General features: G+C 37.2%; 1 protein-coding gene across 22 annotated transcripts in view; it reads left to right on the top strand.

Moving 5' to 3' along the window:
- The window catches only part of CEP128 (centrosomal protein 128), a 475965-nt gene that overhangs the window by 223517 nt on the left and 228618 nt on the right, over positions 1-23830 (top strand). For all 22 annotated transcript variants that reach the window (XM_070065330.1, XM_070065327.1, XM_070065329.1 and 19 more), the window contains one exon: positions 13923-14115. In XM_070065330.1, coding sequence (XP_069921431.1) covers positions 13923-14115 — 193 coding nt within the window. The remainder of the gene's footprint in view (positions 1-13922; positions 14116-23830) is intronic.

The raw sequence follows: 23830 nt of genomic DNA, 5'->3' as shown, positions 1-23830 counted from the left end.
ATATGGGATGCCAGAGTCACAAGTCATGGTTTTACTCCCTTTGCCAAAACACCAGCCCTGCTCATTACATCTTTAACATTTGTCACAATGCCTGGCTAAATGTTCAGTAAATTTCTTTAAAAGAATCATTATATTGAACTTGATGTATTTTTCCCGTTTTAGGAACTTTCTCAGCTTAAATACTAAAAAAGAATGAATAATTAGCAGATGAGATTTCAGTAAATATGTGAAATGTATTCATCAGCCTTTTGTTACTTTAATTAAAATACCTGGGAGGAATGATGTAGGAAGGGATAAACTTTATTTCAGCTAACAATTTGGAGGTTCACAGTCCAGGGTTGGGCAGGTTTATTAATCTGGCATCTAATGAGGTTAGGGGATCGCTGAGTGATGATCACTGGTAAGCCAGGAAGCAGAGAGCGACAGGAAGCACCTGACGCTTATATAACCAGCCTTCTGCTGAGATTGCTCTCTCAAGGGTAAGCCCCTAATAACCCAAAGAACCCCCACTAGGCCCACCTCCAGAAACCATAATGAGATCAAGTCTCCACCCATAATCCATCAACCATCAACATTAATTCATTAACTGTTAAGATAAGACTTTGGTGTTTATGTGTAAATTTAGGGAAGCAAATCATGTTTGAATCATAACAGCAAATATTGGTTTTATTTGATCAGAGCTGTAAACCTTAAATTTATCTGGTAAGAAAAATGCACTTTCAAGTTATTTGGAGATTTTTGTATATTGTCCTATTAGGTGTCATCCCAAAGAGTTACACTGTCACAGTATATAGTGTGTTCTTGGTGCTGGCAAGCATTTACTCTTCCTGACTGCAGTAGCTTTAGAGATCCTGTAATTTGACTTTCTCCTTTTGAAAGGTGGAAGCTAAGGCCTGAAGAGTTTTGTTTTACCTAGGAATGTAGAGCTCCTTAGTTGCTGAGGAGGGTTTAGAATTCAGGTCTCTGAATTTTGTGCTGTTGTTTGTCTCCATTCATTTTGTAACCTACACTTGAGTACAAATCTTGTGTCGATCTTTTTACAACAACAGTCATTATGTAAGAAATATTAGATATGGCATGTTTAATTTTTATTTAAGGATGTGAATAATCTAGTATTTTATATTTCTGCTATAGAAATGAAAATGTTACACTTAATATTTTGAGTGAGTTTTTGGAAATAATTTTTAAATTATGTACATAGAATACTTTCAGTGTAATTGGAGAAAGGTATTCTGTATTTTAAAATATGTATTATGGGGATACTTTTGTTTTCTTTTTTGCTATATTCATAACTAAGAAATGTGTAGAAATTATTACAGGAAAAATCACGCTTTTAGGTTGGCTTGGATTTGAATTTTGTAGTTCTGATTTAATTCTTGTTTTGGTGACCTAGCATATTTCAAAATATTGCCATCCTCTTCCTTTATTTTTGGTTTTTTCAAAATTGTTTTTAGAGTTTTGCCAAAGGAAGCACGGTAGTTCAGCAAAATTATGGGTCCTAATATTATTGCTAACTCTCTAAGCCATAATCTTTTATTCAGATTTTCTGTTTTCCTTGGTTTTTAGCTTTGAGTCATTCCTTTTTTTTTTTTTTAAGATTTTATTTATTTGTAAGTCAGTTACAGAGAGAGAGTGGGAGAGACAGAGATCTTCTACCCATTGGCTCGCTCCCTATATGGCCACAACAGCCAGTTGTTGGGCCAGGCCGAAGCTAGGATCTTCATCCTGGCTTGCCACATGGGTGGCAGGGGCCCAAGTGTTTGGTCCACCTCCCCCTGCTTTTCCCAGGTCATTAGCAGGGAGCTGGATCAGAAATGGAGTAGTAGGAAAATGAACCAGTGCACATATGGGATGCTGGTGTCTCAGGCAGTGGCTTTGCCTGCTACTCTGCCATGCTGGCCCTTTGAATTATTCCTTAGTTACTTTACTGTATTATTTTGCTAAATCCCAGTAGAAGATTCTTACAGGTAGAAAACATCCATCTTGATAGTTTTACTAGATACCTATGAATATTTTTACCTAAATGCAAGCTGATAACTTTGAAGGTAAAAGGCTGTTTATTTTAAAATTCTTTCTCTATTTTGGCTTAATTAGCAATGCTTATTGATATAGTTAAATAAGTGAGTCTGTTGTGTAACTTGCAAATGCTCTTGTGAGTACTTAATAGAATGATTTTTGCTTTGTGATTAATAGCCTTGTCAGCTAATTATTACTTGGAATTGTTAAAGTTATTCTTATACTGTGTTCCAAGCTGCCGCCACAAGATACTTGATGAGTATATTGTGAATTTATGTAACAAACACTGATTCTCAACTATTTGTTGGTTGATTAGATTTCTCTCAATTTGTATTTTGTAGGATTAATAATATATTCTGTATAGACATTAAATTTGTGTTGGGCACTAACTGTAGCCTGTTTTTCATTTTGTTTGACAATGGAATAAAAGGCTTCATAGCAATAAACTATACCCACAGGTCATATTGTATTAGATCTGCTGGGACTGCCGTAACAAAATCCCAATCCCTGGGTGGCTTCAACAGCAGTCATGTTTTCTCACAGTTCTGGGGACTGAAAGTCCAAGATCCAAGTACACATTTCCTGGCTTGTGGGGAGTCCCTTTGCCTTATGTGGTCTTCTGTGTTTGCCTGACACCTCTTCTTTTTCTTATAATGACACAAGCCCTGTAGGATCGAGGCACACCCTTATGTACCCATTTATTATTTGTTATTTCCCTAAAGGCCCTGTCTCTAAATAAAGCCATCTTTGGACTAGTGCTTCAACAGAATAAATTTTGGGAGGACACAGTTCAATCATTGGTGTATATTAATGCTAATTAAACCTCATATTTTGTTTTGAGGCTTTTATTGTTTGATTTTTTTTTTCAAGATTTATTTTATTTATTTGAATGACACAGTTACAGAAAGAGGTAGAGAGGGGGAGGAAGGGAGGGAGACGGGGAAGAGAGAGAGAGATCTTCCATCTGTTGGTTCACTCACCAAATGGCTGCAAAGGCTGGAGCTGAGCCGAACTGAAGCCAGGAACCAGGAACTTCTTTGAGGTCTCACACATGGGTGCAGGGGCCCAAGGACCTGAGCCATCCTCTGTTGCTTTCCCAGGAGCATTAGCAGGGAGGTGGATCAGAAGTAGAACAGCCAGAACTCAAACTGGTGCCCATATGGGATGCTGGTGTTGCAGGCCAGGGCTTTAACCTGGTGCACCACAGTGCCAGCCCCTATTATTTATTTATTATTGCTTTGTTTTTGTAGAACTGATTGAATTATTGTTAGGACAAAAGAGATTTGTTGTTTCTCGTTTATCACTTAGAAATGATAGTGACCATGGGCGGTGGAAAAAGGTCAAAGGTGGTATAGAGTATATAGGAAGCATGAGAGAAACAAATGCAAAGTTATTTTCTGAATTTACCTCTAAAATGCTGCTTAAGAAAAGATTAAATTGGAGGATTGAAACTGGGGACCCATTTTGTTTAGGCAAAATGGATTTTAAGAAAATGAATTGGTAACAGGCACTTTACAAAAAATTGTACAACTGCAGAATTATGACATGGAATTTGTTTTCCTTTTGAGATATGGGAAGATTTGAGAACCTTAGGGCTTACCACTTTGGAGAGGGCATCTGCACTGTAGTTTTACATAGTCCTTGTCATTCTTTATTGATGTATCACATGGAGAAGCAGTGTCACTTGCTTTTTATCATTATGCTTGCAGTTGCTTTTCATAAAGTAGATTTAAGAGAAATGAACATATTTTTTTATATCCATGTGAAGTTTAGAAAGGTAAAAAATAGCCTGGGTGGCACATTTTAAGGATTATTATAATTTCTATGGACTTCTTTTATTGATATTTCCTACCTGGCAAATGTAACTGTGTTTGCCATCTCTGATGCAAACCAACCAAATTAAGCCCTGCATTATTATTTAATAATGACTTGTTTCTACAATGCTTTATATTGATAGGAGATTGAAAAGCTGACTTCCTTATTGCTTTTCTCACAATTCTCTCATGTGGTCTGTAGTATATTGTGAGACTCATACTTTTTATCAATCCATATTCAATTTGATATATTTTAAAAGTATATTTCTTCAGATTTCTCTGTTTTAAATTTCATTCTGTACATACATATTTCTTCTGTTTACCAATGTTATTTAATTTTATTCTCTGTTAAAAGATGGTAATTACCTCCATCATACTAATAATTTAATTCTCTGACATCTAATCATTGGTGATAATATTAAGTGACAGCTAATCTCAGACAAATCCTTGAAAGATTTATCTGAGCATATTTCTGGCAGTGATTAAATAGTTTTGAAAATGTACTTGAACCTCCAGGTGCTTCAGCTTTCAAATATGAATACAAGAGTTCTAGGTTTTGCTTTTTTTCCAGTTTCCTCACAGTTAACCTCACAGTGGTTAATATCTGGATCCTTGGAGCTACTTGATGAAGTGATTTATAAGTACAAAATTGGTTGAACAGAATCGGAGCCTGTTACTTTGCATATGCCACCTGAAAGCGTTTGTTTAGGACTGTGCCTACGTGATGTAGATTTACCTGGGCTGGCACGTGGACATTTTACCAGCCTTTCTTCTTTGTGCTTATGCTTGCGTAGTCCAATGGGTAGTGTTCATATTCTCAGTGTGTTACTTTTAAATGTCCATTAAACTTTATTAATATAGTAATACTAAAAAAATGAGACTTTTGGTTAAGATACTGCTTTCTTTTTTCATCCTGTTACTTACATACAAATTGCTACCTTTTTGTAAGAAATTAAACATCTCATTTTTCATGGAGTTGCATGCGTCAGATCCGTACGGTGTGTAGAACAGGGTACCCAGTAATGTATCCATGTGTTTATGTTTTTGAATGAATACCCACTCCCATGGAGTTTTTCACTGAAGAGTTTTGTAACTTTCTTGGAGAAAGTCTTGAGGATTTAGTTCACTAAATTTCTTTATTTCTTTATTAAAAATTCTCATATTCTTTAATGTACGAGAATAAAGGTGTATGTGTGTTTGTGGTGAAATAATAGCAGAATTCTTGGCTGACAGTATGTGTTTTCCAGAATCTTGACCTAACCTTTTCTCATGCATCAGATCAATAATAAACTGATCGTTGGAGTTTTCTTTTCTTTTTTTTTTTTTTAAGGTAAGTTACAGAGAGAGGGAGAGATGAGATGAGAGATATTTTCCAAGTAGCTGGGGGCCAGGCTAAAATCAGGAGCCTGAAATTCCATCTGGGTCCCATGTGGGTGGCAGGGGCCCAAGCACACAGGCCATCATCCACTGCTTTCTCAGGTGCATTATCAGGGAGTTAAATCAGAAGCAGAGGATCTGAGACTCCAATTAGGGTTCACATGGGATGTTGGCTTCACAGGTGGTGCCTTAAGCCACTGTGCCACAATGCCAGTGCCCATGCAGTGTTTTTGGTTTTTTGTTTGTTTGTTTGTTTGTTTTTTAAGATTTTATTTTGGGCCAGCACTGTGGCATAGTAGGCTAAGCCTGAGCCATTGGTTCCAGCATCTCATATGGGCACTGGTTCATGTCCCAGCTTCTCCACTTCCAGTATAGCTCCCTGCTGATGGCCTGGGAAAGCAGTGGAAGATAGCCCAAGTACTTGGGCCCCTGTATGCATGTAGGAGACCCAGAAGAGACTCCTGGCTTTGGATCGCCTCAGCTCCAGCTGTTTTGGCCATTTGGGGAGTGGAGCCAGCAGATGGAATACCTCTCCCTCTGTCTCTCCCTCTATCTGTCTGTGACTCTGCCTCTCAAATACCTGTCTCTGTTTCTCCCTCTCTCTCCATCTTTGATCCTGCCTTTCAAATAGGCAGTCACGGATGGAGAGGGAGAGAGGGAGAGATCTTCCATCTTCTGGTTCACTCCCCAAATGGTCCCAGTGGCTAGAGCTGGTCCAATCTAAAGCCAGGAGCCTGGAGCTTCTTCCAGGTCTCCAACATGGGTGCAGGGTCCCAATTATTTGGGCCATCTTCCACTGCTTTCCCAGGCCATCAGCAGAGAGCTGGATAAGAAGAGAAACCGGGACACAAAATGACGCCTGTATGGGATGTTGGTGCCACAGGTAGAGGCTTAGTCTGCTATTCCACAGTGCCAGCTCCAATGCAGTGGTTTTAATATGGAAGTAGGCAGTGTTAGCACAGGCTTTCTCTTATTTTGCTTGGTTAATATAAGTTAATAAATTAATAGCAATAATAATGGTATTGAATAGTTTTCCAGTTGTTCCATCCAGAGAGCTGGATCAGAAGTAGGGCAGCCAGGTCTTGAACTGGCACCTCAGGTGGAAGCCTAACCTGCTACACCACATCGCCAGCCCCTCTAGAATATATTAAATACATGATGCATTGAGTGCATTCACATTTTAACGGCTCTAGCAATACTGAAGTAATCAGAATAAATTTTGAACGCCATAATTTTCTGTGTTTCTACCTCTCTTTTTAGTAAACATAATCATCATAAAAAGTTTAGCATTTCATATATTCAGTCTGTTTATATATGATGGAGTGAGCTGCAGTTACTTTTGATAGGATTCTTTTATATTTGGGTATCTATCTTGTTGCAGTACTTTCTTTCACCCTAGATGGGGTTTTCCTCCAACCTTCCCAGCCATTTCTTTTAAGTATTTTTCAGGAGTCTCTTTATTTCTTTTAAAACCTCTTATTGTCTCTGTAGTCATTTTCAATGGGCTTCTTGTCCATTCCCAGGCTCTGCATGGTGGTGGTCCCTTACTCTTCGTCTTTTGTCCAGCTCTCTTGAGCTTCAGACCCATATATCCAACTAGCCATCTATATTTCTTCATTTCTTAGGGCCAACCACTTCAGTATTTTCCAATGTGATATTAACTTGTTTATCTTATATCTTTCAGTTTTGTAAACCTAGAAACCTGGCCATTATCTGTGATTCCTGCGTCTGCCTTATCCATAACATGACAAGGATTGTAGAATCTCTAATTTACTACTTTGATCCATCCCTTATGGTTTTCCCTTGCTCTTGATTTCCAACCTCCTGTATATGTTCCACTCTGTATGTATAGTATGTTTTCTTTTTTTTATATATATTTTTATTTATTTATTTTACAAGTAGAGTTACAGATAGTGAGAGAGAGAGAGACAGAGAGAAAGGTCTTCCTTCCATTGGTTCACTCCTCAAATGGCCGCAATGTCAGGAGCTATGCCGAAATTTCTGCAATAATAATTTGGGGGTTTGTAAACATATTCAGTTATTTCTAGATTAGACAGATTGTATAGGTTGTGTAGCATGTACTAAAGTTGGGTCTCATCCATCTGAGAGCTGTATTTTAGTTTCATTTTTGCTCTACCATCTTACTTTCTACTTTCTTTTTTATATGAAAATTAGCTTCACTGAAATACTATTCATACACCATATAATTTACTTGTGTAGATTGTCCCCTTCAGTGGTTTCTAGTATATTCATACAGTTAGTTGTGTAGCCATCAGCAGATTGAATTTTACAACATTTACGTAACCCCAAGAAGAAAATCAGGAACCTTAGCCACTACCTATCATTCTATTTCAATCTCCATATCCAGTGTTGTGCTAACCTTGATAACTCTTTCTCTATAGATTTGCTTGTTTTGCGTATTTTATATAAATGGACTTATACAATCTGTGGATTTTTGATTGACTTCTTATATTTAGCACAGTACTTTGAAGATTATCAATATTAATAACATGCATCATTACATTTTTTATTCTAAGTAGTATTTCATTGTTTGAATATACCTCAATTTATTCAACCGTTATCATTTTGAGGACATTTGGGTACTTCCATTTTTTTAGTTAAGATTTATTTATTTGTTTTAAAATCAGAGTTAGAGGGAGACAGAGAGACAGACAGAGTTCTTTCATTCACTGTTTTACTCTCCAGATGGCTGCAACAACCAGGGCTGGTCCAGGCCAAAGCCAGGAGTTTCATCCAGATCTACCACATGTGTGGCAGGGGCCAAGCACTTGGGTCATATTCTGCTGCTTTTACTAGGCCGTTAGCAGGAAGCTGGATCAGAACTGGAGCAGCTGGGACACAAACAGCACCCATATGCGATTGCTAACGTTGTGGAAGGTGGCTTTATCTGCTGTGCCACAGCACCTGCCCTAGTTGTTTCCATCTTTGGCTCCCATGAATTACGCTGCCGTGATCATTCCTTCATGCCTTTTTCACATGGACACATTGTCATTTCTTTAGGTAAATACCTAGGAGTGGAATTGTTCAGTTATATGGTAACTTTATTTTATCCCTTTGAAGGTCTACCGGATTGTTTTTCTTTTCTTTAATTTTTTTTTAATTAAGAGAACAGATTTCATGCATTCCATAGGTGTGTTTCCAATAAAACAGCCACACTTCTCTCCCTCTCTGCCTCCCCCCTAGTCCTCCTCCCTCCCTTCGCCTCTCTTCCTTTCATCAGTTTTTACAAAAACATAATTTTAATCCACTCTGTATTCCGAGGATTAACTCACCACTAACCACAATATTCAACATGTAAAAAGTAGAAAGACCACAGTTCCCCAGGAGTATAAACAAGGGCTAAAAATGACAGTCATATCACAAAATATCCATTTCATCTCTCTCTCTCTTTTTTTTTTTATTCCTTATTAACCACTCTGTATCAGAGAAAACAAATATTTGTCTTTTTGAGACAGGCTTATTTCACTAAGTATAATGGTTTCCTCTTGCATCCATTTTGTTGCCAAAGACAGGATTTCATACTTTTTTATGTCTGAGTAGTATTCCATGGTATGTTTGCTTTAACCTGTCATCGGTTGATGGACATCTGGATTGATTCTATATCTTAGTGTGAATTGAGCAGCAGTAAACATGAGGGTTGTCTTCACGGCAGCTGCACCATTGAACATTCCCCCTATCAGTGTGTCAGAGTTCCAGGTTTCCCACCTCCAAAACAACAGTTATAACTGTCTTGCTGAGTATAGCTACCTTGCTAGTTGTGCAGTGGAATCTCGTTGTGGCATTTTGATTTGCATAATCCAGATGGCTGAGGATGTTGAACACATTTTCATGTGTTTATCAGCCATTTGTTTGGAGAAGTGTCTCCTTAGATCTCTCGTGAGTTTTCACAGTTCCATCATTTATCTTTCTATTATTTAATTCTTTTTTTAAAGATACATTTATTTATAAGTCAGAGTTACACAGAGTGAGAAGGAGATGCAAAGAGAGAGACAGAGAGAGAGGAAGAGAGAGAGAAAAAGAGAAATCTTCCATCCTCTGGTTCACTCCCCAATTGGCCGCAACGGCCAGAGCTTTAGCTGCTATGCCACAGTGCCGGCCCCTGTATTATTTAATTCTTAGCGTATCCTAGATGCAAGGCCATCATCAGAAACATGACTTGCAAGTATCTTCTGCCATTTAGCAAGCTGTCTTTTCTTTTTGGTGATAGTTATCTTTGAGGCCCAACACTTTTAATTTTGATTAATTCCTATTTGTCAACTTTTTACTTTGGTGGTTTGTGCCTTGATACATATAAGAAATCATTTCCAAACCAAAATCACAAAGACCTATACATATGTTTTTTTCTAGAAGGCTTACATTTTCAACTCTTACATTTAGATCTTGATCCCATTTGGGCTTAATTTTATTTATGGTATGAAGTAGGGATTCAACTTCACTCTTCCCAGAAGCTTTTATTATCTATTCTGTGTCCCTTGAAGATCCATATGAAAGTTAGGATTAATTGTTCATTTTTCAAAAGAAGCCAGCTGGGATTATGCTAAGGATTATATTGAATCTATAAATCAGTTTTGGGTAGTTGCTACATGAATAGTATTAAATTTTCTGATTTATGTACATGGAATGACTTTTCACTCAGTATTTTTAATTTTTTTCAACATTGTCTTCTAGTTTTCAGTGGATAGGTTTTATAAGTTTTTTTTAAAAAAATGCTGCTGTTTTTTTCTTTAGTTGCTAGTGCAATTTAATTGCCTTAGTTTTATTATTTTTTGACTGCTCATTCCAAGTGTATAAAAATATAATTTTAAGAGATTTTATATATACAACCTGTTGAATTCTTTTATTAGATCTAATAGATTTTTTAAATGGAATCATTTGGATTATCTTATACAAAGGCATGCTATCTGCAAATAAAGAAATGTTTGCTTCTTTTTTAAAAATACAGATATTTTATTATATGTTTTGTTTTCTTATATAATTGCTCAGTCTGAACTTTCTAACACAGTGATGTATAGAGATGCTAAGAGCTGACACCCTTTTCTTATTTCCAACCTTGGGAGGAAAGCATTCACTCTTTTGCCATTGAGTATAATAATAGCAGTAGGTTTCCTATAGATGTCATTTTTCAGTTTGGGGAAGTTCTTTTCTATTACTATTTCTTTGAATTTCAGTCATGAAAGAATATTGAATTTCATCATGCTGTTTCTATATCTTTTGATATAATCCTGTAACTTTTGGCCTTAATTCTATTAAAATGTTAAATTATATTAATGATCTTTAGACTGTAACCAACCTTGCATTCCAGTAATAGGTATCAGTTTATTTTTTTTAAAGATTTATTTTTATTTTGCTTGAAAGTCAGAGTTACACAGAGAGAGGAGAGGCAGAGAGAGAGAGGAGGAGGAGGAGGAGGAGAGAGAGAGAGAGAGAGAGAGAGAGAGAGAGGTCTTCCACCTGCTGGTTCACTCCCCAGATGGCTGCAACGGCTGGAGCTCCACCGATCCGAAGCCAGGAGCCTCTTCTGGGTCTCCCACGTGGGTGCAGGGGCCCAAGCACTTGGGCCATCTTCCATTGCTATCCCATGCCATAACAGAGAGCGGGATTGGAAGTGGAGCAGCCGGGTCTCGAACCGGCGCCCGTATGGGATGCCAACAATGCAGGCAGTGGCTTTACCTGCTACACCACAGTGCTGGTTTATTTTATCAGTTTATTTTGAGAAGAAAACCTTTTCTATATGTAGCTGGATTTTTTGGAGGGTTTGTAAAAATCTGTATTCAAGAGTCATGTTTACAACCACCATCTAATTAGAAGTAATCTGGGGAAATATCTCTTGAGGCCCAGTATCTCATCTTACTGAGCCTGAGTTAGACTACTTCATCACTGTGGAATTGGAAGCAGAGATTTTACACAGCTGGCAACATTTGCCAGGAATGTAGCCTGCGCAAACCAGTGCTAAGTAGATGAAAAATCCTGGTCACCTGCCCTTTCAATGCGATCCCATGTACCTTGCCTGTGAACTAAGGGAAGAGGAATTCCTATTTTCTTGGTAACATCCTTCTGCGATAAGGACTAGAGCTTTGTCACTATGAATCTGGGAGGGAGAGAGTCTTTTCTCAAGTGGCACTCACCGTTGCAAGTTCTATCATAATTTAATAGAATTTCCTGAATAAATATTTTTAATTTCTTGAGACTTTGATTTTTTTTAAATAATTTTCAGAGCAGGAGTTTGGGCTATTAGTTAGACTGCTGCTTAGAACACCTGCTTTCTGTATCAAAGTTCCTGGATGTGAGTCCCTGCTTCCCTTTCTGTGGGAGACATTTGGAGAGTAAACTAGCAGATGGGAGATCTCTGTCTTTCTCTCTTTCAAAATAAATGCACAAATAAATGAGTAAAAATTACCCAAAAGGTAAGTCTATTTAACAAAAATTTTTAAAGGTTCACTTTATTTATTTGAAATGCAGAATGGGGAGAGAGAGAGAGAGAGAGAGAGAGATTTTTCCATCCTTTGGTTCACTTCCCAAATGCTCACAATGGTCAAGGCTAGCCAGCCAAAGCCAGGAAACTTGAACTCTATTCTCATCTCCTATGTGGTGGCAGAGGCCCAAGAACTTGGGACATCTGCCCTCTCCAGCATGTCAACAGTGAGTTGGAACAGAACTGGAGCAGGGGCCAAGAGGGTAGCTTAGCAGGCAAATGTTGGCACATGCAGTGCCAGCATCCCATGTGGGTGCTGGTTTGAGTCTGGCTGCTCCACTTCTGATCCAGCTCTCTGCTATGGCCTAGGAAAGCAGTAGAAGATGACCCAAGAGCTTGGGTCCCTGCACCCACATGGGAGACCTGGAAGAAGCTCCAGGCACCTGGCTTCAGATCAGCCGAGTTGCAGCCATTTGAGGCGTAAACCAGCGGATGGAAGGCATTTCTCTCTCTCTGCCTCTGCCTCTCTGTAACTCTGCCTTTCAAATAAATAAGTAAATCAAAAAAAAAAAAAAAAAAAAAAAAAAAAAGTGGAACAGCCAGAATGTCAACCAGTTGTCACTTGTGGGATGCTGATTTTGCAGGCATTTGCTTAACCTGTTGTGCCACAATGCTGCCTCTTAAGAAAATTGTTTTCAGCATTTATGAGTATTTCATTGAAGTCCAGTTCTGCAGGATTCCTCAGACCAGCATTCTAGAAGAGGACCTGCTTTGTGATGACCCCCTTTCTTTCAGTTAGAGTTTATACTAATGATTTAGGTTTTGCCTATAGTAGCATGAATTTTCTTAGGTCAATACATTCACATAATGTATTTATCTTCCAAAATTATTATGTAATTTTTCCCAGAATTTGACTAGTGATTATTTTAGTTCGGCATCACAGAGACATTGTTTGCTGGATAGTCCTTTGGCCCAAGGGTCGATGCCTCTGCTTCAGTACTGGGGATGTTCAAACGCTGATGCATGTGGGGAGCCCCTAGTCTGGGGGCCTTAGCCCAGTCCCATTTCATCACAGGCTGAGCTATTTGACTCATTGTGGCTTGTCCTGAGCACATCCTGGACTTCTGGAGGACAACAGCTTTCTTGCTTATGATGTGTCCCTTAACTTAGCCTGATTTTTCTCATCTATTGTTTCCTTGTTTTACTGCTTACTTCTGTAAGGACTGTACAGATTGTTCCACATCAACTAGGGATTTTAGCCTTACATGGCAAGACACTGAGAATTGACTGAAATCATTTTGTATTGGACATAAAAATATTTTTACCATTGCTGCTTTATTTTTTCATTTTTTAAAAGATTCATTTGTTTTATTTGAAAGAGTTACACAGGGAGGCAGAAAGAGAGAGGTCTTCCATCCGGTGGTTCACTCCACAAATGGCCACAATGGTCAGAGCTGTGCCAATCCGAATCCAGGAGCCAGGAACTTCTTCCTGTCTTCCACGGGGTATAGAGTCCCAAACACTTGGGTCATCTTCTACTGCTTTCCCAGGCCATAGCAAATAGGTGGATTGAAAATGGAGCATCTGGGACTAGAACCAGTGCCCATATGGGATGCCAGCACTGCTGGTGGTGGCTTTACCTGCTATGCCACAGCCTAGGACCCACATTCCTGCTTTAAATATCTAAATATTAAAGATAGGAGAGCTTGGAGTCTATGAAAAGGAGTTGCCTGGATTGCAAGCAAGTATTATTTATTTTCCCTAGCCTATGTAGTATCTCTCCTACCATGATTAGCTGGATCCATGGGGATGTGTCTTTTTATATGTCAAAAGTAGGGATTTTATTTCATTGTTTTGTTCTTTGAATTAAAATTCCCCTTTCTAATATGTCTGTCATTGTCATTCTATACTGGAATGTTTCTTATTTTCAAACAGTTGTACTAGACTGCCTTGTATATCAAATCAGGAGACTAATTACATTATGTTTAGGGATATAATGAGTCAAACTCTTCTGTGGTATTTTCTTTCTAAAGATAATAGAATATAGCAAATATTTTATAAAAATATCTGAATAGTGTGGCTTAATTTCCAAACAGACTTTTGGCTTATATAAACCATTATGTGAATTAAAATGAATATTTTAAAAATTGCTGGAATTTGGTCATTATTGCCTGTGTTCAAGTTATTACGCCTTTATGCGTTCAGATTTAATATGGTAATTTTTCCTCATGTTTTGAAATGCTGTTGGATTTTTAAAAATTAGATCTACATGTCATTTTTAGACTAAACTTCAGTGGCTCTGTGAGGAACTGAAAGAAAGAGAAAACAGAGAGAAAAATCTGCGACACCAGCTGATGCTCTGCAGACAACAACTCAGGGACCTGACTGCCAATAAGGAATCTGAGCTCCAGTGCCTCTTTGAACAGATAGAAAGGCAGGAGCAGCTGCTGGAAGAAATCCATCAGGAGAAGAGAGGTGTGTGCTACCTCCTTTTTTTGTTTGTTTGTTTATGTTCATGGAAGCCTAGAATTAAGGGAAAAAAAAAAAAAAAACCTCCACCTCCAGGTTGGACTTCTTTGAAATCGATCTCCTTTCCGTGTTTTTTTTGTTTCCTTTTCTTCATTTCTGGATCTAGAAGAGAAAACTCTTCAGCCCTGAGTTTTTCTTTCAGTCCCAGCTTCCCTCCTGTGTACACAGCCCTGGCTGTTTGCAGATGTTAATTTGGTAAGAGGTGCTTGTTCTCTGCTGGTAAAGTGCCAGAGCTTACATTTCACTCCTGTGAAATATCCATTATTTCATTCAACAAGTATTTATTTTTTTGCCTATTTTGCATTTATTGCTCTTCTAAGTGCTAAGGATACATCAGTGAATAAAGCAGAAATAAAATACTGATTTAGCTTGTGTTATAGTGGGTGAGATGACGATTCTAATAGATTGGTTAACTGTATAATATATTAGAAGGTTGTAAATAAAATGCTGAAAGTAGTAGAGTAAGGGAAAGAGTTTGAGAGAGCAGGTGGTAGGGTTTTATATGTAGGTATTATCTGTTTTGAAAAGTTGGATGAACGACTTGGAAAACCACTTTTTTGTTCTGTTACACAAGTGATACATCATGTGGTAAGAAGAAAAGCAGCAGTTACGTATTGGAGTCATGGGCATTGTTACGTTTTGTTGGCCATAGCCATTGTTTTGTTGGTGTGCTTTATTAATTGAAGAACCACAGAGGATCTTTATTAAGAACCTAAGAAAATTTTAGAAAATCCACTGTGAAAATCTAAGTATTAATATAAAATAATGCTTTTGAAAATAAGTTTTTTGTTTTTCATCAGGATTATTTTGCAAGTCTGCCATTTAGTAATTGTTTATTACTGAACTGCAGTGATTCTCAAACTTCATTGGTATCAAGACCATTTAAGGACCCAAAGAGCTTTTATTAATGTGGTTATATGCAGTTTTATTATATATTCATTTAAACAATAATATAAACCCATTACATGTTAACATAAGAATATAAAAAATATAAAAGTGCTATTGTTTTTCATTTCTTCAGATCTTTTTAATTGCTAGCATGAAAGGAAACAAGCTGTATTTTCATTTTTGCTTCTCTATTTAATGTATTGTATATTATATGTCTTGGAATCTTTGGAAAGAGTCTATTTTACGTTCATGAGAAATTGCATGTTAGAAAGACAAGCTCTATTTTAGTGTAATTATTATTAAGGGGTCATGGACTGTTCTCAGATTGCACATTGAGAACTTGCTGTAGTACAATGAAAACATGTAAACTGCATCAGCAATAAATGTCAGAGGATGCTCTTGCATTTTTTTAAAGATTTATTTAAAACTGTGCTTTATTAAAGCAGAGTTACAGAGAGGCAGAGGGAGGGAGGAAGAGAGGGAGAGAGGGAGAGAGGGAGAGGAGGGAAAGAAGAAGAGAGAGAAAGAGAGAGAGAGATATCTTCTATACACTGGTGCAAGGCTGGAGCTAGGCTGATCTGAAACCAGGAGCCAGGAGCTTCTTCTGGATCTCCCAGGCAGGTGTAGGGGCCCAAGGACCTGGGCCATCTTTCACTGCTTTCCCAGGCCATCACAGAGAGCTGAATCAGAAGTGGAGCATCTGGGACTCAAACTGGTGCTCATATGGGATGCTGGTGCTGTAAGTGGTGGCTTTACCCGCTATACCACAGTGCTCCATCTTGCATTTTTTATTACAGTCCAATAACATCTAATTAGAGAATGTATATACAAAGATTTATTTATGTATTTGAATATGTAGAGTTACAGAGAGAGAGGGAGAGACAGAGAAGTCTTCCATCTGCTGGTTTACTCCCCAGTTGTGGGCCAGGCTGAAGCCAGAAGCTTATTCTGGTCTCCCATGTTGGTGGCAGGGACCCAAGTACTTGGGCTGTCTTCTGCTGCTTTCCCAGATGCATCATCAGGGAGTTCGGATCAGAAAGTGGAGTAGCTGAGATACAAACTGGCGCCCATATGGGATGCTGGCATCACAGGTGACAGCTTAACTGCTACCTACAATGCCAGTTCCCAGGATTTCTACATAAAAGTTTAATGCTCTCCCTACAGGTTATGGACTATTCCCTAATTAAGAAGTTACAATTTATTTTTATTTTTAGTAAATATTAATATTCCCCCCTGCAAATCATTTCACTGTAAGAAAGAAATTCATAAAGCTAACGGAAAACTGGAATTCACAGAAGTTTATAACACAAAAAATTTGGAAATCCATACATTGATTTTTCATAATGTGCATTTTCCATGAACAATTTGGAGACCTCTAGTATGCATGGTTTTCAAAAATTTTTTGAACTGAAATGAGCAAATCTTTTAGTTCCATTTTGCACAAACTTTTTGTAGTGCCCTAGTGTAAAGATTAATGTGGCAGTGTATAAAACTGTCAATGGGGATAAATCTAAAAGAGTGAAATTTTAAATAATTATAGTCAAGTTTTCAAAGTTTCATAAATAAGCCTATGAAGTTGTCCATTATCTCTCACTGTGATTGCTTTTACTTCTACTTTTTAATTTAATGCTGATTTTTTTCAAACTTTGTATCCCTAGAGCATTTTTTTTTATTCCTTTCACATCTTAGAGTCAGCTTGTCAACTTTCTCTAAGAACCTACTGGTGTTTTGATAGGATTGTGTTGAATGTATAGATTAATTTAAAGAAAGTGGATATATTGATATTTGGTTTTTCAGCCAATGAATATGAAGCTTTTTGTCCTTTTATTTAGGTCATCTTTAAATTTTCTCATAAATCTTTTGTTGTATTCAGCGAAGAAGTCTTACACATCATATTTAGATGTATTTCTAAGTTTCTGTGATTTTCTTTATGATGTTGTAATAACTGATATTTTATAATTTCAGATTCCAGAGTTCATATCTAATATGTAGAAAAACAATTGATCTTTTAAAATTTTAACATTGCATTTTGCAACCATACTAAGTTAATTAGTTCTAGTAGCTTTTTGTTGTTGATGATTCTTTAGCACTTACTGTTTTTCTAGTGCACAGACACATAATCTGCAAATAAAGACAGTTTGGTCCTTTGACTAGAAAGTACTTAACAAAGAGAGATGCTTACAAAAAGGATAGCTTTTTTTATATTCCTGTTGTTGGTAATTTGCTTTTTTCCTTTTTGTTTTTGATAAATATTACTGTGGGTTTAAGTGATTTTATTAATATTTTCAAGAAATACTTTTTTATTTTTATTTTTTTCTATTGATTGCCTTTTTAGGTTTTATTTGTTCTTATTTTTTGTACTTCATAGAATATCCTCTTTTCCTTAAGTCAGAGTCTTTATTTTAATACCTTTCATTTCTAATATAGGCATTTAAAGTTATAAATTTCCATCTTAACAAATAGTTTAAATGAATTTCACAAATTTTGGTATGTTGTGTTTTCATAGTCATTTTATTTAAAGTAGAAAAATATTTCCCTTTGATTTATTCTTTGACTTATGGGTATTTGAAATGTAAGTGGTCTGATTTTCATATACTAGTACGTTGAAAGTTTTTTAGATATTTTATTATTTTTGTTTTCTTAATACTCTTATAGAATGTATTTTTTATGTTTTTCATTCCTTAAACTTTATTGAAATTTATTTTTATAGCTCCAACTTTGATCTGTCTTGGTGAATTTCCCATGTATACTTAAAAAATAAACTGTAAACTGCATTTATTATGAAAAGTTCTATAAATGCCACCTGGCAAATTGTTTCATAATTCTATCTCTTATGATTTTTTAGTTTCAATCTGTCAGTAGCTGAGAGAAGATTGTTAAAATGTCCAGTTATCACTTTGTATTCACCTGTTTTTGTTTCATGTGTTTTGAAATTATATCTTTTTATTGATTTTTGAAATGATTCTAGTTATGGATCTATTATAATTGTCTCTGTTAAGAGGAAAAGGACATTGGTAGTGGAATTGAAAGACAAGCAACACATGTGAACGATAGTACGGAAGACTGAGTACAAGTCTAAATAGTGTAGATGAGTTGGGGAGGACGCTCCTGAGACTTGGAAGTCGTAATGGTTTTGACATTGGGAAAGATGCAAAGTCAGGAAGCAGGGACTCATTTGGTGGGAGTCAAAGAAAGCTGTGAAAAAAAGTCCCATTAAGGCTCAAACTTCTATAAAAGAGAACTCATGTACTAATGGCTTTCTTTATGTGTGCATGATGTTGTTTTAGTTGCTTTCTGTTTGATTCAGAAATGATGAGGCTACCATGTGACTGTTACTGTTTTTCTGGAGACTTCTAAACATGTCATGTGCCAGATGAAGTAAATGGTATTAGAAATGTAAGCAGCATGTACTTGGTAAAAGAGGAGTATTGATTACTTCTTTTGAGGTCCATATAGGAACTTTTTCTGTAGGGCACATTACCTGATTTGGAACTTGAGGAATGACTCAGTATTTCCATAAAGAAGAGAGATTGTCTGAATGAGTTATCTGCAGAATCATGTCTCCCCGCGTACTTAAGACATTTGCTTACTCCTGTGCCTGTAGAGGACATGAAGCATAACCCAACTTATCATTGTTCAGATATTTCTAAAGTATCAAATTATGGAGATTAATTTGATTCCCTTCACCATCTTAGAAACATATTTATTAGGTTAGCCTATCTGTGAACGTACAAGATGAAAGAAACTGGACTTCAGGGCTTCTCAAAACTAATGTCTTAGTGTCTGATTTAGTGTTATATTAAATGATGTGTGTGTGCCAGGTTAACTGAGGCCCAAGACATAGAGTTTTATCAGTGAGTGCTGCTAGATTTTCTGTCTCAGTTGACTTCTGATTGCTGGGCTATTCTGGGCCTGTGGTTTGGTCTAGAGTATTTCACAGTAGAAGAAATCTATTTAGGCTTTAATGTCATGGACCTCTCAGAAGTTCAGTAATTATTGGCTGAAAAATTCTTCATTGTTATGAGTGACAACAAAGATAGGAATACAGAGATGTAAGCCACAGCTGGAAGGAGTTAGTATGATGAAAGAATATTTGCTGGGGCCAGTGCTGTGGCATAGTGGAAGCTGCTACCTGTAATGCCGGCATCCCATACCAGCACAGGTTTGAATCCCGGCTGCTCCACTTCTGATCCAGCTCTCTGCTGTGGCCTGGGAAAGCAGTAGAAGATGGCCCAAGTCCTTGGCCTTGCACCTGCATGAGAGACCCAGAAGAAGCTCCTGGCTTTGGATCAGCCCAGCTCTGGCCATTGTGGCCATCTGGGGAGTGAACCAGCAGATTGAAGGCCTCTCTCTCTGCCTCTGCCTCTGCTTCTCTGTACGTCTGCTAATTTTTTTTAAAGATTTATTTATTTATTTGAAAGAGTTACAGAGAGAGGTAGAGATAGAGAGAGGGAGGTCTTCCATCTGCTGGTTCACTCCCCAGTTGGTCGCAACCGAAGCCAGGAGCCAGGAGCTTCTTCCGGGTCTCCCACATGGACACAAGGGCCCAAGGACTTGGGCCATCTTCTACTGCTTTCCCAGGCCATAGCAGAGAGCTGGTGGGAAGAGGAGCAGCCGGGACTAGAACCGGCACCCATATGGGATGCCGGCACTTCAGACTAGGGCTTTTACTCACTGTGCCACAGTGCCAGTCCCAAACTCTGCTTTTCAAATAAATAAATAAATAAATCTTTTTTAAAAGAATATTTGCAAACTCCAAATTTTACTGAAAACTAAAATTTATGTGTAACTTGCAAGGATTTGTTTTTTCAAAGGTCTTAAGAAAGAAGTGCATCTTTATAGTATAAGTTGAATTTTTAATGTATGAAATGATAATGATTAAGAACAAATATAGAAGGCAATATTACCGATTTATTTTTCCTTAAATCGAAGTTGTAAACTTTTTTTAATAAGGGAGCAGTCTTGCTTCCAAGGTGCTGAGTGGTTTTGGCTGCTTAATGAAGGTAATATTTTTTTGGAGTAATTAGAAATTGACATTGCCTCTGAAATTCCTTCACCTTAAGGATAAATTAAAAAAAAATTTAGATTTATTTGAGAGGTAGAGAGAGAGAGAAGAGAGTGAGAGCTCAAGAGAGAAACAGAATTCTCATCTACTGGTGGCCTGAGGCTGAGCTAAGAGGAAAGGACTAGGAAGTAGGACCAATTTCTTGAGTCATCTCGGTTCTCTCTCAGGTTCACATTAGTAAGCTGGCATCAGGATGCCCAGTTTCACATCTCACCCAGATCTGATATTGGTTGCAAGCATCTTAACCTCTAGGTGAAATGACTGCTTCCTAAGGATGAAATGTAATTATTTCAGTCAATTTCCACTTTGTAGTGGGTGTTAAACACGTTCATTAAGCTTTGTTAGATTAAGTGAAATCATCACCAGTTCCCCATTGTTCTAATACTGTGAGTATAACATATAAAAACAGTGATTCCTGGCCGGCATTGTGGCATAATGGGTAAAGCTGCCACCTGTGACACCGGTATGCCATATGGGCACTGGTTTGAATTTCAGCTGCTTCCCTTCTGATCCAGGTCTCTGCTAACATGCCTGGGAAAGCAGTGGAGGATGGCCAAAGTGTTTGGGCCCCTGCACCCATGCAGGAGACCTGGAGGAAGCTCCTGATTCCTGGCTTCTGCTTGGCCTGGCCCTGGCCGTTTGGGGAATGACCCAGTGGATGGAATATCTCTTTCTCTCTCTCTGTCCACCCCTCAGCCCCCCTCCCCGCTCTGTAACTCTGCCTTTCAAGTAATTAAAATAAATCTTTAAAAAAAATGATTCTTATCAATTTGCACATTATCCAGGCTTCCTATATCAATCTATCTCATATATTTACTGGGAATGTCTAGCTAAAGATAGAAATAAGGCCGGCGCTGAGGCTCAATAGGCTAATCCTCCGCCTGAGGCGCTGGCACCCCGGGTTCTAGTCCCGGTCGGGGCACCGGATTCTGTCTTGGTTGCCCCTCTTCCAGTCCAGCTCTCTGCTGTGGCCCGGGAAGGCAGTGGAGAATGGCCCAAGTCCTTGGGTCCTGCACCTGCATGGGAGACCAGGAGAAGCACCTGGCTCCTGGCTTTGGATCAGTGCGGTGTGCCGGCTGCAGCGATCTGGCTGCAGTGGCCATTGGAGGGTGAACCAATGGCAAAGAAGACCTTTCTCTCTGTCTGTCTCTCTCTGTCCACTCTGCCTGTCAAAAAAAAAAAAAAAAAAAAAAAAAAAAAAAAAAGAAAGAAGCCCTTGTCAAGCTTTGTTAGGCAGTTCTATATCTTGAACAACTGTAAAAGGAAAAAAGTGCTAATAGAATATGGTAGAAGAGAAACAGTTTTCCAGCCACTTTAGAAAGTATTATCTCTGCGGCAGAGGAATAATTTCTTGGTTTTTTTTTTTTTTTTTTTTTTTTTTTTTTTTTTTTTTTGGTTTACATCTGTGTCTAAGCCAAGATGTAGACATTAGAGGAAATATGCCTCATCTCCCAGCCTCTCAGTTTTTTTTTTTCTTCAAGTTAACATTTTAACTTTTTTATAATAACAATGGCTGTGGGTGTGGCAAGCATTCAGACACCTGACCTGGCTCAGAAGCATCTTATTTCTTTCTCCATGAATTTTTAGTAGATAAACAAGTGAGAACTGTATTTACTTGTATGTATACATTAGAATAGATGTTCCAGGAAGGCATTTATTCTCAAATGTCTTGTTCAATGCTATATTTCTGGTGTCTAAAGAGAACATGGTATCCAGAAGCAATGTTGATATTTTTTAAGTAAATGAGCGAATATATGAAAGGACATTAATATAGGAGCAGTGATACTAATTTTTCACGGATGAAAATCACAATTTCAAAAGGAAGTATAAGTCTCCCAAATTTTAGATTTAGGAAGACAGAGATTATATCTGGCCATTGACAACAAGTATCTTTCTTTCTTGAAGTTTACTTGGGTACTTATTAAACTCTGCCAGAAAAATGAAAGGTAAATCAGCAAATATTTGGCAGAAGTTGATTAAGTAATTTACTTGGAGTAGTTTACATTTGTTTTTGATTCTGTGGGATTAGGTAACAGTATTTGTCTTTCCTGGTATTTCAGTTATGTATTGTATTTTACAGTAGCAGTATTTAAATGATTTATGTTTTTATTCATTCCATCAAAATATTCTCTTTGCACTCCTAGATTCATTTAGGGACACTATAACATTGTTAATAGTAATTCTAGTCCCAGTTTTTAGTAAAGTCTCAGTTACTTCTATAGTCTAACATGAGAAAATTTCTAAATTCCTAAATATTAGAAATGCAAATAAAGAATATTCACACTCTGTGGGGGTTTATAATAGTCTCAGTTCTTACTGGTAGAATGGATATAAAACCTTTTGAGTATTTTTTACATGAAGGATTATAGAAAGCTTGAGCATGATTATAAATATTGAGTAGAAAGAGCCAGGAATGGCCAAGATTGAATGGCTGAAACAAAGTTTAATTGGTATAACATGATCCCCAAAGATAGTGTGAATGGGGTGAAGAATGAAATTAGAGAAATGAATCTTGGAAAACAAAAAGGCAAGTTAGGGATTTCTTTCTCCGTGAGTGTTTGAACCCTTCAAATAAATTACTGTTCCTGGCAGACACACTAATCACAGTAATTTGTGTAATGATTTCCTTTATTTTGACTTTTTGCTTCTCATCGTATGTGATTGGATCTAACCAATCTTTCTCTTCTCTAAGCTCAAAAAGAGGATGAACATTTTGGAGAAAAGGAGACAAGAAATGACAGGTAGCCAGTGGATTTGCCATGTAAGATTTTTGAGTGGCCTGTTTTGATAGAGATCATGGGGTTTTCAGGAGAGATTGTAGAATATTTTCCTGACCATAACTTTTTGCAACCTTTCCCCAGAGGATAATACTTGTCACGTGATAGATATGCAAGGCACAGAGCCAGTTTAGTGATGATTCTGATATACTGTGTCCATTTATTATTTTAGTTTCATGCCTGTCCCTGAGGATATCTTACAATATAAAAGAGAGATAACTTGAGCTTTTTCCCTCTCCATGTTTTAAAATGGCTGTGCTATTCAAGGCACTGATTTTTACAAAGCTGTCTGTAATTCCAAAGATTCCTGTCTCCCTAGCTTATCTCTATCTACCAATGATATTTTAACTTTTTAATGATTTTTTTCCCTTTAGTTTTACTCTTCTGTGTTCTGAGAAACTCTTTTTAGCTGATTTCACTGTATCATTTATGCAGTTGATGGCTGATGGCTAAGGAGAAAATCTGAATTTCTGAGAATTCATTTGTGGAACAGAAACAAAAGAGAAAATTGCAAATCATCAGCATCTTCCTTAACATGTAGATGAGACTAGGGATTGTGCTATTTATGTTTTGTTTATATGATGGTTATTCATTGGTTTTCCTAGCCACCTACTCACTTACTCATCTATGGCTTATTATCCAAATTATTTCAAACAATTTTTCACATTTGTCTTTTTGAAAGAATAATATATAATCATGGAAATTAACAGAAGTACTAGTCATTTGTTAAGCCCACAAACCAGAAGATGCAATTTTTTTCCTATTCTATATTGAACTGTTTATACTTTGTGAAATGATTTAAGGGATGATTTCCAAGTGTTATTTAATTTATTTGGATTTATGTTAATACAAAATTAATTTGCATTTCATTTTTGTGTTTTCAACAGTTTGTTCAAAATTTTATTGATGATCATTAGATAAAAAATTATTT

This window comes from Oryctolagus cuniculus, chromosome 20 (genome assembly GCF_964237555.1).
Source record: "Oryctolagus cuniculus chromosome 20, mOryCun1.1, whole genome shotgun sequence".
In the NCBI taxonomy this organism is placed as follows: domain Eukaryota; kingdom Metazoa; phylum Chordata; class Mammalia; order Lagomorpha; family Leporidae; genus Oryctolagus; species Oryctolagus cuniculus.
This window is presented reverse-complemented; position numbering and strand designations above follow the sequence as displayed.